The following is a 16,729-nucleotide window of genomic DNA, read 5'->3' as shown; positions in this document are numbered from 1 at the left end:
TACTGAGATACTGTTTTTCATCTTTCAGGGTGGTGAGTATCAAAAAGTTTGATAATGTTCCATATTGGCAGGTTGGCCAGAAACAAGCATTCTCATAAATCGCCTGTGGAAGTTTCATTGGTATAACCTGTGTAGAAGGCAATTGGGCAAAATCTAGAAAAATAAATTCATTCACTGCTTGGTTCAACTTCATACTTCTAGGAATTTATCTTACAGATAGACTCATACATGTGCTAAAAGATGTGTGAGATGATATCTGATGTGTGCTGCATTCAGTGCTGCACAAGGATTTAAAGACCTAAGGGAATGGTGGGAGATAAAGAAAGACACAGACACAGACATAGAGAAAGCTGGGCCAGGTGGTTTGAGAGGTGAGGATGTTAGTTTTTTTTGCCTTGACCTGTTTTAGTGTACTTAATTTTATATGTTTACAAAGCACATAGCAGAGGGAGGGTGCAGTTACTTAGAACAGCCTGTGGTTATTATTTTTATACTTCAGTTAACATACTTTAGCTAAAAACTATCTTGCAGCAAGGTTAGTGAAAGCTGGTTATCTCTTTTTAGGCCTGTTTTTTCTTCTTTGAGACATACACATTCTCCTACTGTGGTTTCACTTTTCTGAAGTTCAACCAAAGTTCACAGTAGCCTTGCTGCTGATCCCCTTAGAGGGGGTGGGCTACTCTGGCTCCCTACAATGATACACTACCAGGCCATTTTTTTTTATTATATAGATTTTTGAGACGGAGTCTCAAAAGGTACAAAGGGTATAAAGTGAAAAGTTTCCCTACCCTCTGGAAGCAAATAGTGTTATCAGGTATCTTTTATAGACATATAAGATGGTGTGCTGAAAAAAAAGATGGTGTGCTGATAAGTTAGCACAGTGGCTAAGAGTAACAGGTGCTGGAACCAGACTTCCTGGGTTTATATCCTGGTTCTACCATTTACCAGCTGTGTGAGCTTAGGAAAATTCCTCTCTGACTCTTAGTTTATTCAGCTGTAAAATGAAGATAGTTGTCATACCTGTCCCATAGGGCTACAGTGAGAATTTAAGTGAGTAATACAGGCAAAGTTCTCTAAACAGTACTTAACAGAAAACAGCCACAATTTAAATGTTAGCTATTCTCTGTCTGATATAACCCTTCTCTTCTCTTTGTACACAATTCCCACACAGCTTGGCATCTTGCATTTTTTACTTAACTAAATATCTTGGCAATCATTCCATAGCTCCATGTTATTATAATAACAGCGACATAGTATCAGAGTTTATTTAAATAGGCTACCAGCAATTTTTTTTTTTTTTGAGATGAAGTTTCACTCTTGTTGCCAAGGCTGGAGTGCAATGGCGAAATCTCACCTCACTGCAACCTCTGCCTCCCAGGTTCAAGCGATTCTCCCGCCTCAGCCTCCCGAGCTGGGTTACAGGTATGTACCATCATGCTCTGCTAATTTTGTATTTTTAGTAGAGATGAGGTTTCTTCATGTTGGTCAGACTGGTCTCCAACTTCCAGCCTCAAGTGATCTGCCCGCCTCAGCCTCCCAAAGTGCTGGAATTACAAGCATGAACCGCCACGCCCAGACACATTCTTTATCCTATTATAAACAGCCCTGGCCAGGCACGGTGGCTCACACCTATAATCCCAGAACTTTGGGAGGCCAAGGTGGGTGGATTACATGAGATCAGGAGTTTGTGACAAGCCTAGCCAATAAGGCAAAACTTGTCTCTACTAAAAATACAAAAAAAAAAAAATTAGGTGAGCAAGGTGGCAGGTGCCTTTAATCCCAGCTATTCAGGAGGCTGAGACAGGAAGAACTGCTTGAACCCGGGAGGCAGAGCTTGCAGTGAGTTGAGATCTCACCACTGCACTCCAGCCTGGGCAACAGAGCAAGACTCTGTCTCAAAAATAAATAAAAATAAATAGCATAGTCGTGTATCATCTTATACATACATCTTTTAGCACATGTATGAGTTTATCTGTAAGATAAATTCCTAGAAGTACGAAGCTGAATCAAACACTAAATGAGTTTGTTACTTTTTTGTATTTTGCCCAGTCACCTTCTACACAGGTTACACCAATGAAACTTCCACAGGCGATTTATGAGAATGCTTGTTTCTGGCCAACCTACCAATATGGAACATTATCAAACTTTTTGATACTACCCTCAAAGATGAAAAACAGTATCTCGGTAGTTTTTGTTTGTTTGTTTTGTTTTTGAGATGGAATCTCACTCTGTTGCCCAGGCTGGAGTGCAGTGGTGCAATCTCGGCTCACTGCAACCTCCGCTCCTGGGTTCAAGTGATTCTCCTGCCTCAGCCTCCTGAGTAACTGGGATTACATGTGTCCACCACCACACCCGGCTAATTTTTGTATTTTTAGTAGAGATGGGGTTTTACCATGTTGGCCAGGCTAGTCTCAAATTCCTGACTTCAAGTGATCCACCCCCCTCAGCCTCCCAAAGTGCTGGGCGTGAGCCACCGCACCGCAGCCAAATTTGAGTATCTTAAGCCCCAACTGTATTTTGGATTTTGTATCACGGCCATCACTGTTGACCTTAATGGGCCTAGTTTCAGTTGCATGAAGGAGGGTTATTCCAATTAAGAGAGAGGTAAGGAATAAATAGCAGGTAAAGTGACAGAGTTAGAGTAGGCATTAATTCAACAAAGAGGAAGAGAGAAATAAGGGAAATGGTTAGAGAGGGGAAGGAGAGGGTTTTAGGATGTACTTAAAATGCAGACTATGAAAAATGGGCCGGGCCCGGTGGCTCACGCCTGTAATCCTAGCACTTTGGGAGGCCGAGGTGGGTGGATCACCTAAGGTCAGGAGTTCAAGACCAGCCTGGCCATCATGGTGAAACCCCATCTTTTTTTTTTTTTTTTTTTTTTTTTGAGACGGAGTTTCGCTCTTGTTACCCAGGCTGGAGTGCAATGACACGATCTCGGCTCACAGCAACCTCCGCCTCCTGGGTTCAGGCAATTCTCCTGCCTCAGCCTCCTGAGTAGCTGGGATTACAGGCACGCACCACTGTGCCCAGCTAATTTTTTTTGTAATTTTAGTAGAGACGGGGTTTCACCATGTTGACCAGGCTGGTCTCGATCTCTCGACCTCGTGATCCACCCGTCTCGGCCTCCCAACGTGCTGGGATTACAGGCTTGAGCCACCGCGCCCGGCCCGAAACCCCATCTTAAAAAAGAAAAGAAAAAGGAACTTGGAAGACCTTAACCGCGTTGAAACTGCAGGGACTATGGGCACTGCCAGCTATTAGCTGGCTGACCTTGTGCGAGTCACTTAACCTCTCTGGGGACTCATTTTCCTCATCTGTAAAAATGGCCTCATAGTCCCTACGACATAGGACTTCTGTAAGCACTAAATGAGCGAACACGTTTACAAATTCAGAAAAGGGCATGGCAAAGTTGTTGTAGGACCCAGTGGGGAGGTCTCTTCTCCCGAGCCCTCGAGCTGTGTTTTCCCAGGGCATGTTCGCGGCATGCTCTCGCGGCTCCAGCCTCCGGGCCGGAATGGCTGCCGATGAAGACCGTGGTATAACCCGCTGTGCGCAGGCGCGCGGCGGGCGAGGAGGGGGCGCGAGGGGCGGGGCTGCAGCCGCCTGGGCTGTTCCAACGAGCGCGCGCCGCCCCCGCCGCGCCCCGCGCCGCCCTTGCTAGCAGGCGCCTCCCGCCCCCTGCATTGCTGATGCTGCTGCTGGCAGACATGGACGTGGTGAATCAGGTACGCGCTCCAGCACCGTGGACAGAGCCCGCCGCTGCCCCGCTGCCCGGGCGCCGGGTAGCTCTGGCCCGCTTACTCTGGGAGGTAGTAGCCAGGATCTGGCAGTGGAGAACTGGTCCCTGGCTCTGGGGCTGGGGGCCTGCGGCAGGCGAAGGGGAGGAAGGGGGAGATGGAGAAAAGGAGCGCGCTCTTTGCCGCAGCGAGGGCCATCCTCACTGCCGCAGCAGCCGCCCCCCCCCCCCACCAGCCCAGCTCATTACTGGCGACTGCGAGGGGAGGAAGAGGGGCTTGGGGGCTGGAGTGAGGGTAAGGGACAAGGGGAGGGGAGAGTGGAAGGAAGTTGGGGGGGGCTGCAGATAAGCTAGGAAATAGAGCGACAGAAGGTGTGGGGGCGGGGGTGGGGGAGAGGGCTGGCACCCGCCCTTCCCAAACAGACCGTACCCCCATAGGCGACCACTTCTTCCCCCAGAGCAGACCTAAGGGACAATCCGGTTTTGCTCCCTCCAAAATCCCCAGTCTCCTCACCCCCAACACATAGCTACTGAAGCCATGTCCCAGCCCTCCCCCACCTTAATCAGTCCAGACCCTCTCCGCCATCTCTCTCTCCTTGGCCACCTCAGAAATTCACCCCCGACCAGTCCCGACCATTCCCCATCCCCATCATTTCAGACCTCCACCACCACTATCTGACACACCTTTACCGCTGCAGCCCCTTCCCCCACCCCAGCTGAAGGGACTCCTGCCCTGTTATGACTCACCTTTGCCATAACGACCCCCCACCCAAATGTACCCAACTCCATCCCCACTCTCCACCCGAACCCCTTCCCCATCTGACTCGCTTTTACATTTCAGACCTGCTCCCTCTCTGTAACTAGTCCTGACCTCATCCCCATCTTCCTCACCCCCACCTCCTCTGCCATCTGACTCGCCATCTCTTCAGACCTCCCCGTCAGTCCTTGGACCCCGGGGGTCTTCTCTCAGAGACCCTGGGACTCACACCTTCCCCAAGGTGTCACTTTCTCCTTCTCACTCCCTCCCCGAGGTCACAAGCTCCATCCTCAGGGGTCATTGACTGGCAGCCTTGCACCTCACCTCCCTCTCTACCTCCAACAACCCCACCCTTTCCCCATTGTTTCTCTCCTCAGCTGGTGGCTGGGGGTCAGTTCCGGGTGGTCAAGGAGCCCCTCGGCTTTGTGAAGGTGCTGCAATGGGTGAGTGTGGTCCAGGCTGTTGGGGGAGAGTGCAGGGAGAGAGGGAGGTCCTGGGGTCCAGAAGAGCAGGGGTGGAGTAGGGGCGGGTAGACAGGGATGAGTGTGGGGGTTATAGGGGATGGGGAAATTGGGCCCCATGGTGAGGTTTCAGGGGTTTGAGGCCAGAAAACAGATGAGCTGTGACGTCACATAGGGCTGAGGGTACCCCCGTCGTGAAGTGGGAGATTGTGACGTCCTACCTCCTCTCCTGAAGTGAGGGAGGGGTGGGGGAGGTGGAGCCTGTAGCAGATGCTGGGTGAGAGATGCAAAGCCAAAGAAACTCAGAGACAGTTAAGGTGACAGAGAGAATGAGAGACAGGGAATGAGGGAGAGAGAGATGAAAACACTGAGAAAAAAAGAGATACAGAGATGAGTAGAGATACAGAGATAAGAGAGAAGAGACAAACAGAAACAAAGGGAGATACAGAGAACAGAGATGCAAAGAGAAACAGACGCAAAGAGAGGCAGGAAAACAGGGTGAGGGAGAGAGAGTCACAGAGAGAAAGAGACACTCAGAAAAAAGAGAAACCAACACACTGAGAGAAGCAAGAAGGAGACAGAGAGAGAGCCATCCTGAGACTGAGTGAGAGACAGGACAGAGAGAGAGAGAGACCAACAGACCAAGAAACAGAAAGACACAGACATACAGGCCTACACTTACACAGACGGACAGAGAAAAAAAGAGACAGAAAGAGACACTGAGAGATCGGATAGGCAGAGGCAGAAAGGATCAGAGACAGAGAGACAAAGAGACATCTGAGAAAGACAAAGACACATAGAGAAACAGAGATACCGAGAGAAACAGAGACACAGTGAGATGCACAGAGAACAACAGAGACAAACACAGAGGAGGGAGGTCAGAATGGAGAGGCAGAGACAGAGAGAGACGCAGAGAGAGAAACAAGAAGAGACAGCCATACCCTTGTAATCAGCTTGTCCTTGGTCCCGATGAGCCCTGATTAGGGGGTGGGGGTGGGGACTGCTCCATCTGCTGCTGCCTGTGCTGGGCCCCCGATCTGTCCAGAGGAGGGCACCTCCCTCCCACATGCACACAGGCTCACTGTGGCCATCCCCATCCCTGCTGCCCAAGGTCTTCGCCATCTTCGCCTTTGCCACATGCGGCAGCTACAGTGGGGAGCTCCAGCTGAGCGTGGATTGTGCCAACAAGACCGAGAGTGACCTCAGCATCGAGGTCGAGTTCGAGTACCCCTTCAGGTGTGCTCCCACCCTGGGAACCCAACAAACCTGGGAGAGGAAGGGGCAGGGTGGAACTGGCCAATACTCCCTCCACCCCCAGTAGCTCCTGCCCAGCTCCCACCTCAAGAGGCCACATCCCCTCGGATCACTGAGCACCTGCCTTGTACCTGGCACTGCTCTGGACTCTAGGACTATGTGGTGAGCAAGGCAGACATAGGCTGTGGCCTTCGGGCTCTGTTCCAGCCCGAAGGGGTAAGGGGTAAGGGACAGGCAATAAACAAGATACAAAAGTAAAAGACAGGTGTATATACGTACCTTAACCCAGTAGGTGCTCAATTAATGCAAGCCCATATTATTATTTAATCCCCATTCATTCATTCTATACACATTTTTGAGAACTTATTGTATATCAGGTACTAGTCAAAGTGCTGGGAACATGATAGTCACTAAAACAGACCCAACTCCCGACCTTCATGGAACCTACATTATAACAAATAAATTAACAAAGAGGATAATTGCAGACTGAGAGAAACTCAAGGAGGGGATCCTTGTGTAGGGTTTTATGGTAGAGAATAGAATAATGAGGGGCACTGCTTACATATAGGGAAAAAATAAACCCAATTAAACAATTTTGACATTTATTGAGCTCACACTGTGTGCCAGGCACTACACTGGGTGCTAGGTGCACAAGAATGAGCACGGCTGGCATGGGTGCTACCCTCACAATGATATTTACCTCCTGCAGGGTGGGACGACAGAGACCCATAGATACAATCCCAGTACGGGTTTCTGAGACTCTCTCACTCTTTGGCCAAATTACATAATTACTCTGGGTCTCAATTTCCTCATCTGTAAAAGGGAATACTAATGATACCTACCTCACAGGGTTGTGGTTAGCGTTCAATGAGTTAATCCTCATCAGGTGATTGGCACAGTGCCTGGCACACAATAAGTGCTCCATCAGTGTTTGTTCCATAAGTAAAATAAATTTAAGGGACTCAGGAAAGAGGACAGGGATTGAATTGGAAACTGGGGGGTTCTGAGCACTGAGGGTAAATGTAGGTTCAAGAGATCACCCAGTGGGGGGAAGAGTGAAAATAGAAGAAAACCTAGCACAGGCCCTGAGCAATGATGGAAAAGAGAGGAGGTGCCAGGAAAGTGTGACCTGAGAGGCAGAGGGGCAGCCAGGTATCCAAGAGTCCATAGAGGCAAGGGAGAAGAGAGTTTGGGGAAGGAGGGGGAGCTGGCAGCATGGGACACTGCTTAAAGCTGGCCCTTTGGGGATCCACAAGACCACAACCATCCCCTGTCCCTCCCCATGCCTCCTATGTCTAGAACTTTGGGTTCTAAGGCTCTTACCCACAGGTCCCCCAGAAAAAGTATTTGCCCTTCCCCCTGAGCAAATCCCCCCAGACTGCCCTGATACCCAAAGACCTCTCATTCCTTCTCAGGGGCCCCCTCTCCTGACCCAGACCACTAGAAACAGAAACTCAAATCCAGATGCGACTCCTAGCTCCATCACTTAGGAGCTGTACAACCTTGGGCAAGTAACAACCTTGCTAAGCCCCTGTTGATTCATCTGTAAAAAGGGTATAATAATGCCTCCTTTTTAGATGAGAACATGTACTGGAAGGAAACTAAAAAAGAAAAAAAATAATAATGCCCGCTTTAGAGAACTGCTGAAAGCTGTCATTAAATGAGACAATTATGTAAAGTGCTTAGTAGGTGATTAATAAGTGCAAGCCTCTTCCATCAGGGCCTTTGCTACACAAGAGCATTGGCACCATTTGCTCAGTCTCAGGATCCTGGCCTCCAATCTGAGACCGTACTCCAGTACTTCTCCCCACAGACATTTTCTTTCCACAGCCCCCACCTCTCCTCCATCACACCACAGGAAAGGCCTTACTCCCAGGACACCTCCCCTCTTCCCTCACATACACACACTCTGTTCCAAGATCCCTTTACCCTCCTTTCTGTCTGTCTTTTCCTGTTGTCTAGTCACTGGGCTATCCTCTGCTACTCACACATTTTTTTCTCTCGGGGACCTGAACTGGGGTGGGGGAGAAGAGTCAACATGAGGTAGGTAAAAAATAAGGTTCAGATCCCAACTCTACATTCCCTTGCCAGCTGTGTGACTTTAGGCAAGTTAATGCACTTCCCTGAGCCTCTGTTTCTGCCTCTGTACATTTCATTTGATAAACATTTCTTGAGCACCTGCTAGGTGCCAGCACTGTTCCAGGTCACGGAGATACGGCGGTGAAAACAGAGGAAAAAGCCCTGCCCTCTTGTAGTTACAGTCAAAATCAAGATAAAAAAAAAAATACAGGCCGGGTGTGGTGGCTCATGCCTATAATCCCAACACTTTGGGAGGCTGAGGCAGGTGGATCCTGAGGTCGGGAGTTCAAGACCAGCCTGACTAGATGGTGAAACCCCGTCTCTACTAAAAACTACAAAAATTAGCCAGGCGTGGTGGTTGCACACCTGTAATTCCAGCTACTTGGGAGGCTGAAGCAGGAGAATCACTTGAACCTGGGAGGCAGAGGTTACAATGAGCCAAGATTGAGCCATTGCACTCCAGCCTGGGTGACAGAGTGAGACACTATCTCAAAAAATGAATAAATAAAAATAAAATAAAATACATGATATGTCAGAGAGGAGACCACTACTAGAGGTGGTACAAGGAAGGAAGCAGCCTAAGGAGTGCCGGTTAAGAGAATGGTTCCATTTAATTTTAAGTAGGGAGATCAAGGAAGGTCTCACTGAGAAGGTGACAGTTGAGCAAAGCTTCAAGGAGATGAGTGAGAAAGACCCGAAGCTATCTAGGGAAAAGCATTCCTGGTAAAGGGAACAGCCAGTGCAAACAAAGATCCTGGGGCAGGGGGAATGCCTGGAAAGTTCTAGAAATAATCTAGAGGCCAGAGTGCTTGGGTTGGAGTGAGGGACGAATAACACCTATCTCACCAGGATGTTTTGAGCAATTAATGAAATGTGACTGGTACATAGTAGGTGCTCAATGAATGGTTATTTCCACCTCCTGGGGCCTTGTCAGAATCAGGGGGACCCATGACTGGGCTGGAGGGTTGAGGGGGTTCTTAGGGGCTGGGCCACACCTGCCCACCTCTGTCTACAGGCTGCACCAAGTGTACTTTGATGCACCCACCTGCCGAGGGGGCACCACCAAGGTCTTCTTAGTTGGGGACTACTCCTCGTCAGCCGAATTCTTTGTCACCGTGGCCGTGTTTGCCTTCCTCTACTCCATGGGGGCTCTGGCCACCTACATCTTCCTGCAGAACAAGTACCGAGAGAACAACAAAGGCCCCATGATGGTGAGTCCCCACAGCCACTTGCATGTAGGGACCATGGGGACACGGGACCTCAGGGAAACAGCCATGCTCACAGTCCACACCAAATCCCAGGCAGTTCCACATGCAAAGAGCCACCATAACAGCCACACATATAGCTGCCGCTGCTATGAGTCCACACCAAGCATCAGGGACGCATAGTCATAGAGTCATGGAGACATACAGCCCATGCAGAATCCCAGACAGGCCCACACCTGAGAACCTTCCTGCTCTCACACGACCACACAGCCTAGATCAAAGGAAGGGGCCCACAGAGGTTCACTGTGACAGTCATGCATGTCGTCATGCCACAGAGACACATTGATTCCTACACCGCTGTACTCACACACCCTCAGCCTAGACACAAAATGACAAAAATTCCCACATGCAGACAAAAGTGGAAAGACACATTACTTTCCACAGATTCGGAAATCATCCCACAGAGTCTGCCTCCCACCGACACCCACAGCCACATAACACAATCACACTCCCACATCCTCTGTGTCATGTACACACACAAGCCCAAGCTGGGAGGGCCACCTTCAGGTGAAAGTGTTGTGGGCTTGAGAGCTGAAAAGGCAGGGGAGAGACAGGCCTCTTCTGGGGGACCACCCCCACCAAGAAAGCCTGTGATCTGAGGAGGCCCCAGGGCCTAGTGTGAAGCAGTCCACTCACAGTGTCGTCTTCCTCACCCCTGCCTGCCTTAGGACTTTCTGGCCACGGCTGTCTTCGCCTTCATGTGGCTAGTTAGCTCATCAGCATGGGCCAAGGGGCTGTCAGACGTGAAGATGGCCACAGACCCAGAGAACATTATCAAGGAGATGCCTGTCTGCCGCCAGACAGGGAACACATGCAAGGAGCTGAGAGATCCTGTGACCTCGGGACTCAACACCTCAGTGGTAAGCCTTGGGTGCCGGCTGGAGGAGGGACACTGGAAAATAGTCCAGTCCAGCATGGGGAGTGGTGGAGTGGGAGAATAAGAGGAGAGTCAGGGGAGATCCAAGGGTTGTCCCTGGAGAAGGCATGCCAACAGCAGCATTGAAGGACGAGCTACCAATTGCAATCACTGTGACACCACAGACTGCCCCGAAAGGGGGAACATGAGAGTTTCTGTCCAGATTAGGTTTAAAAGACCTGGATCCCAGACCCAGCCTAGTCATGTGGAATTTCTGGCAACTCAGCACCCTCTTGGGACCTGAGTTTCCTCATGTGTAAAATGAAGGAAAAACTTGAAATGTTTCCCCACTTGGATGCCCCCTACTGGCTGGAGTCAGACTGTCTGAGCTCACTTCCCAGCTCTACTCTTGCAAGCTCCCAAACCTGAAACTAGTCACAGTCTCTCAGGGTTCAGTTTAACATGTATAATCGAAGACTAATAATAGGTCCTGCTCCAAAGTTGAGTATTTAGTGAACTAATAATACAGAGTGCTCAGAAAAGAGCCTGGCACAAGGTAAAATCATATACAAGGGTTACAGATACTAAGATGCTAAGATTACAACTTTTCTTTTTGGCGGGGGGAATGGAGTCTCACTCTGTCACCAGGCTGGAGTACAGTGGTGCAATCTCCACTTACTGAAACCTCCGACTCCGGGGTTCAAGCGATTCTCCTGCTTCAGCCTCCCGAGTAACTGGGATTACAGGCGCACGCCACCACACCCAGCTAATTTTTGTAATTTTAGTAGAGACGGGGTTTCACCATGTTGGCCAGGATGGTCTTGATTTCTTGACCTCATGATCTGCCTGCCTCAGCCTCCCAAAGGGCTGGGATTACAGGCGTGAGCCACCGCACCTGGCCAGATTACAACTTTTCTTTCTTGTCATTTGCTGGATGTGAGACTTCAGGTAACTTTGCCTCTAACACCTCAGTTTCCTGAACTATAAAATGAGATATTATTTCCTGTCTAAAACTGAATTTTAAGTGAATTAATAACATGTAAAGCTCTTAGAAGAGCATAGCATATAGGGAAAGGTACATAAAGTGTTTTATGTCTTAAAATGACTTTATGTGGCCGGGTGCGGTTGCTCTCACCTGTAATCCCAGCACTTTGGGAAGCCGAGGCAGGCTGATCACCTGAGGTCGGTAGTTCGAGACCAACATTAAGAAACCCCGTCTCTACTAAAAATACAAAATTAGCCGGGCATGGTGGCACATGCCGGTAATCCCAGCTACACGGGAGGCTGAGGCAGGAGAATAGCTTGAACCTAGGAGGTTGCGGTGAGCCGAAATCGCACCATTTCACTCCAGCCTGGGCAACAAAAGCGAAACTCCATCTCAAAAAAAAAAACTTTATGTAAGTTCCATATATTTATATTTTATACATGTGCACCTATACATATATCTGTATCTACATTTATGTATTTAGATGCATGTTAGTGATATATGTATATTTAGTAAATTTGTGGCCGGGCGCCGTGGCTCACGCCTGTAATCCCAGCACTTTGGGAGGCCGAGGTGGGCGGATCACGAGGTCAAGAGATCAAGACCATCCTGGCCAACATGGTGAAACCCTGAAACCCTGTCTCTACTAAAAAAACAAAAATTAGCCAGGCGGGGTGGCACGTGCCTGTAGTCCCAGCTACTCGGGAGGCTGAGGTGGAAGAATCGCTTGAGCCCAGGAGGCCGAGGTTGCAGTGAGCCGAGATGGCACCACTGCGCTCCAGCCTGGCAAGAGAGCAAGATTCCGTCTCCAAAAAAAAAAAGTTTGTATCCTTACATTTTACTATATTACAAATTTTAACTTACATTTTATACATGCATAAACGTGTATATGTGCAAATAAGTAAATAATTGTATATGTAATACTGATAGATAGCAGCATTTCCCAGGACTCCAAATCCTTCTAACACGCCTTCCCCACCAGAGGTGATTTTTCTGCACATCGACGTTCTCGCGCTGGGACTCAGAGAGGGTCTGGGTTTCGGAAACCCCTACCCTGCGGAGCCTACGCATTCATTCCCCGCATGCTGATTACTGCACGCAGGGCCGCCAAGGCAATGGGCAGGGGACCACAGCCGAGCCTTGTCTCCCTGCAGGTGTTCGGCTTCCTGAACCTGGTGCTCTGGGTCGGCAACCTGTGGTTCGTGTTTAAGGAAACAGGCTGGGCAGCGCCGTTCCTGCGCGCGCCTCCCGGCGCCCCGGAGAAACAACCAGCACCCGGGGACGCCTACGGCGATGCGGGCTACGGGCAGGGCCCCGGCGGGTATGGGCCCCAGGATTCCTACGGGCCCCAGGGCGGCTACCAGCCCGACTACGGGCAACCAGCCGGCGGCGGTGGCGGTGGCTACGGGCCTCAGGGCGACTATGGGCAACAAGGCTACGGCCCGCAGGGTGCGCCCACCTCCTTCTCCAATCAAATGTAGTCTGGTGAGTGACTGGCGAGCGGTGCGGCCAAGGAGGGTACAAGAAAGGAGACGAGCGGGTCAGTGAGCCAATACGAGTCAGTGGTAGAGAGTACGTAAGGTGCTTACTGGGGCAAGTAAGGACTGAAGTTTGAAGGAGCCAATCAAGAGGCAGAGCTACCGGCTAAGAGCGGAAAAATTAGCCAATGAGTGGAGAAAAGAAGAATGGTGCTTCAAGATGAACAGAATGAAGAGCCAATGGGAGGGAGGTAGAAGTGCAACTCCGAGGAAAGGCGGGGGGAGAGAAGCAGAGCAAACGATAAAGGGAGGGAATAGCAGGGACTTGCGCAGTGACGAATCAGCGGTGCGCAAGAGCCACAGAAGTGACAAGGAGGTGTGTCTTAGAAGTGACTGATAAACCCAATAGGTGATAAGGCCAAAATAGATGGCGAGGGTAAATGGGCGTGGATCTTGAAAGTCAGACGAGCTCACCAATCTGGGAGAAGGGGATAGATCTGCCACCTCTCCCCAACACTCGAGGAGAGGGAAGTAGTGTGGAATTTCAAAGGAGGAAGAGGGGTGGGGTGGGGTCCTGGAAAGGCTTGCTAGGCCTTAATAGAGAAGTGAGGGTCCAGTTCGGTGGCTGACGCCTGTATTCCCAGCACTTTGGGAGATCGAGGCGGGTGGATTGCTTGAGGCCAGGAGTTCGAGACCAGCCTGGGCAACATGATGAAACCCCACCTCTGCAAAAAATACAAAAATTAGCCGAGCGTGGTGGCATGTATCTGTGGTCCCAACTACTCGGGAGGCTAAAGTGGGAGGATCATCTGAGCCCAGGAGGTTGAGGCTGCCATGAGCTATGATCCTGCCACTGCACTCCAGCCTGGGCGACAGAGCAAGACCCTGTCTCAAAAAAAAAAAAAAAAAAAAAAAAAAAACAAAGAAAGAGAGGCAGCAGAGTGCAGTGGGTCACGCTTGTAATCCCACCACTTTGGGAGTCCAAGGCATGCAGTTCACCTGAGGTCAGGAGTTTGAGAGCAGCGTGGCCAACACAGAGAAACCCCGTCTCTACTAAAAATCTAAAAATTAACCAGGTGTGGTGGCACACGTCTGTAGTCTCAAGTACTCTGGAGACTGAGGCAGGAGAATTGCTTGAATCTGGGAGGTGGAGGTTGCAGTCAGCCGAGATTGTGCCATTGCACTCCAGTCTGGACAACAGAGTGAGACTCTGTCTCAAAAAGAAGAGAGAAAGAGAGAAGTGAGATTTCCCTCAGATAGGAGGGAAGATATAGGGTAGGAAAGGCAGGAGGTAAAGGTTAGGGGGTGGCATGAGGTGGGGGAAGGCAAGAAGGTGGCAATACTTGGATGGAGGTAGCTTCTGGCACTGGGTTAGCCAGGATGGAAAGGGCATCCCACATCTAATTTTTCAACAAATCCTGTTGGCCCTACCTTCAAAATGTATCTGTCATCTTCCCATTTCTCATTGTCATCTCTCCTGGGCCTCTTCTCAGGTCTCCACCTCCATTTCCATTCTGTTCTATTCACAGCATCCGGAAGGATTCTGTTAAATCCTAAATTAGGCCACAGTCCTCCTGTGTCAGAACTCTGCCCTGTCACAGGCCAGAAGTGGTAGCCCACATCTGTAATCCTAGCACTTTGGGAGTGCTAGGCTTGAACTTCTGGGCTCAGGCGATCCTCCCTCCTCAGCCTTCCAAGTAGCTGAGACTATAAGCATGAGCCACCGTGCCCAGCTCACTTTCTTTTCCATTTCACTTACTGTCACGCATATGTTATACAAGATAATCCACTCATGCTTCATGTTGGCTGGGTGAAGTCTATCTCCCCCTGCTACAATATAACCTCCACAAAGACAGGGATCTTTGTTTTGCTCTATATAGTTTATCACAAGTGGCCAGAACAGTACCAGTTAAGAGACTATTTTTTTGGTTGCGGGGAGGGAAACTGTAATCACTTTGGTACCTAACCCAGTGCGGGCAAGGTCAGGTATATCTTCTTGGTAGAGGTAGCTAGGATGAAGCTGGCTCCAGGACTATAAGTGAAAAAAAAAATACATAGAGCCAGGATAAAGGCATAGCAGCCCAACCCCTATCTGAGGGCACCACCCATGTCGGACCCCCTCTCCTTTCTCCTTTTGTTTCTACAGGTCAGTGCAGCCCGGGAGGACCCCATGGGGGGGCAAGAGCTCAGGAGAAGGCCTGCCCCCTTCCCACCCGTACACCCTAGGTCTCCACCCCTCAAGCCAGGAGACCCTAACTGTCTTTGCTGTTTATATATATATATATATTATATAAATATCTATTTATCTGTCTGAGCCCTGCCCTCACTCCCCTCCCCTCATGCACTAGGTGCCCAGTCTTGAGTGGACCTCTCTCTTACCCCTGTCCCTTTCCCTGCATCCCTTGGCCCCTCTCTGTTTACCCTCCCTGTCCCCTGAGGTTAGGGGGATCTGAAAGGTGAACAGGGAGGGGACAGACCTTGGCTTTGTGGGGAGGGTGGGCTTGGCTTCAGACTCTCCTCTCTGTCCCTCCCCTCCTCCCAACTCTGGCCTTGGTTCCTTCAGCAACGCCTGCCTGAACAGAGGCCATTAGGGAAATCCACTCCAGGGTGAGAGAAAGGCAGAGATTGGGGGGGCTTGGGGTAGAGAGGGCAGTTTAGGACCCAAGGTGGTCTTGGAGAGGAGCTGTGGAGTGGAGGAGTCAGCAGCGGGGTTAGGTTCCAGATATAGTGGATCTGGAGTCTTAAGGAGAGGAGTGCGCTGGAGTATTCTGGGGTGGGGCTTGGAAGGATGCTGAGGGCAGGGTTCTAAAAGTGGCAGGGCTTTAAGCGAGGCAGAATGGTGGACTCCAGAGTGAGTAGGTGAGTCTTGGATTGGGACCAGAGCCTATGGAAAGGGTGTGGCTTGGAACATTTGGGAGACTGAGCTTGATTCTAAAGGGGACAGGTCTTGAGCAAAGCAAGAAGTGGGATTCAGGAATGAGCCGTTTGGGATGAGATCCTCGACAGGGTTCCAGACAGGGCTTAGAGTGGGGCTTGCATGGTGGTTTCAGAAAGGGCAGCCCCTCCCCATGGTGCAGTGAAGAAAATGTTGTACAGTGGCCAGGTCTGGACAGTGGAGGGGGGCTTGGATAGGAGCTTCCAGGTGGGTTTTGTTAGGGGTTGGGGAGAATGGCTCTGGCTACAGCTTGGGACCGAGATGGCCTGAGAAGAGCCGAGTGATATGGCTTGTAGGGTGAGGCATGGGATCCAGAGAGAAGCACCCCACCACCCTTCCCCACTCCCGTGATGAAACAGCCAGATAATCAGAGGACAGAACCAACGGGTCTGTGGGGCTGGCCCGCCCCTCTTCCCCCTTCCCCTGCCCCTCCCTCCCTCCACACCTCCACGCATCCTGGGGTGGTTGGAGGCCCGGTCTGGAGCCCCTATCCTGCACCCTTTGCTGTGTCTGTGATGTCAGTAGTGCCTGTGATCGTGTGTTGCCATTTTGTCTGGCTGTGGCCCCTCCCTCTCCCCTCCAGACCCCTACCCTTTCCGGAGCACTTCGGTATTGTTTGAAGATCCCCCCTCCCCAAGGAAGAACAAATATGATTCTCCTCTCCCAAATAAACTCCTTAACCACCTAGTCCACCCAGCTCTGATTTCTCAGTGTGTCTTTTTCGGGTGCCAGGGAGGGGGTCGGCCAGGGGAGAAAGGAGAGGTGGTGAGAAGAAGATCACCCCGGACCTACCGACCGAAGTTTAGGTTGCTGCGCCATTTCAGGCCTCTTCAAAAGTGTTAGGCAGAGGGGCATCCTCTGGGAAGCCTCTCCAGCCGATCACTCTGTCACTCTGAGTAGCCCTGCTTGCCCTCCCACTACTG

General features: G+C 50.5%; 1 protein-coding gene across 1 annotated transcript; it reads left to right on the top strand.

The window, feature by feature from the left end:
* Nucleotides 1–3,680: 3,680 nt before the first annotated feature.
* SYP (synaptophysin) lies at nt 3,681–16,502 on the top strand. Its single transcript, XM_035289711.3, has 7 exons — nt 3,681–3,725; nt 4,871–4,936; nt 6,066–6,190; nt 9,303–9,498; nt 10,221–10,412; nt 12,548–12,878; nt 15,018–16,502. Exons 1-6 carry the CDS (start codon nt 3,690–3,692, stop codon nt 12,872–12,874), a joined length of 942 nt encoding a protein of 313 aa, XP_035145602.3. The 5' UTR covers nt 3,681–3,689; the 3' UTR covers nt 12,875–12,878; nt 15,018–16,502.
* Nucleotides 16,503–16,729: the final 227 nt, after the last annotated feature.

The sequence above is a fragment of the Callithrix jacchus genome, chromosome X (genome assembly GCF_049354715.1).
Source record: "Callithrix jacchus isolate 240 chromosome X, calJac240_pri, whole genome shotgun sequence".
NCBI lineage: Eukaryota > Metazoa > Chordata > Mammalia > Primates > Cebidae > Callithrix > Callithrix jacchus.
This window is presented reverse-complemented; position numbering and strand designations above follow the sequence as displayed.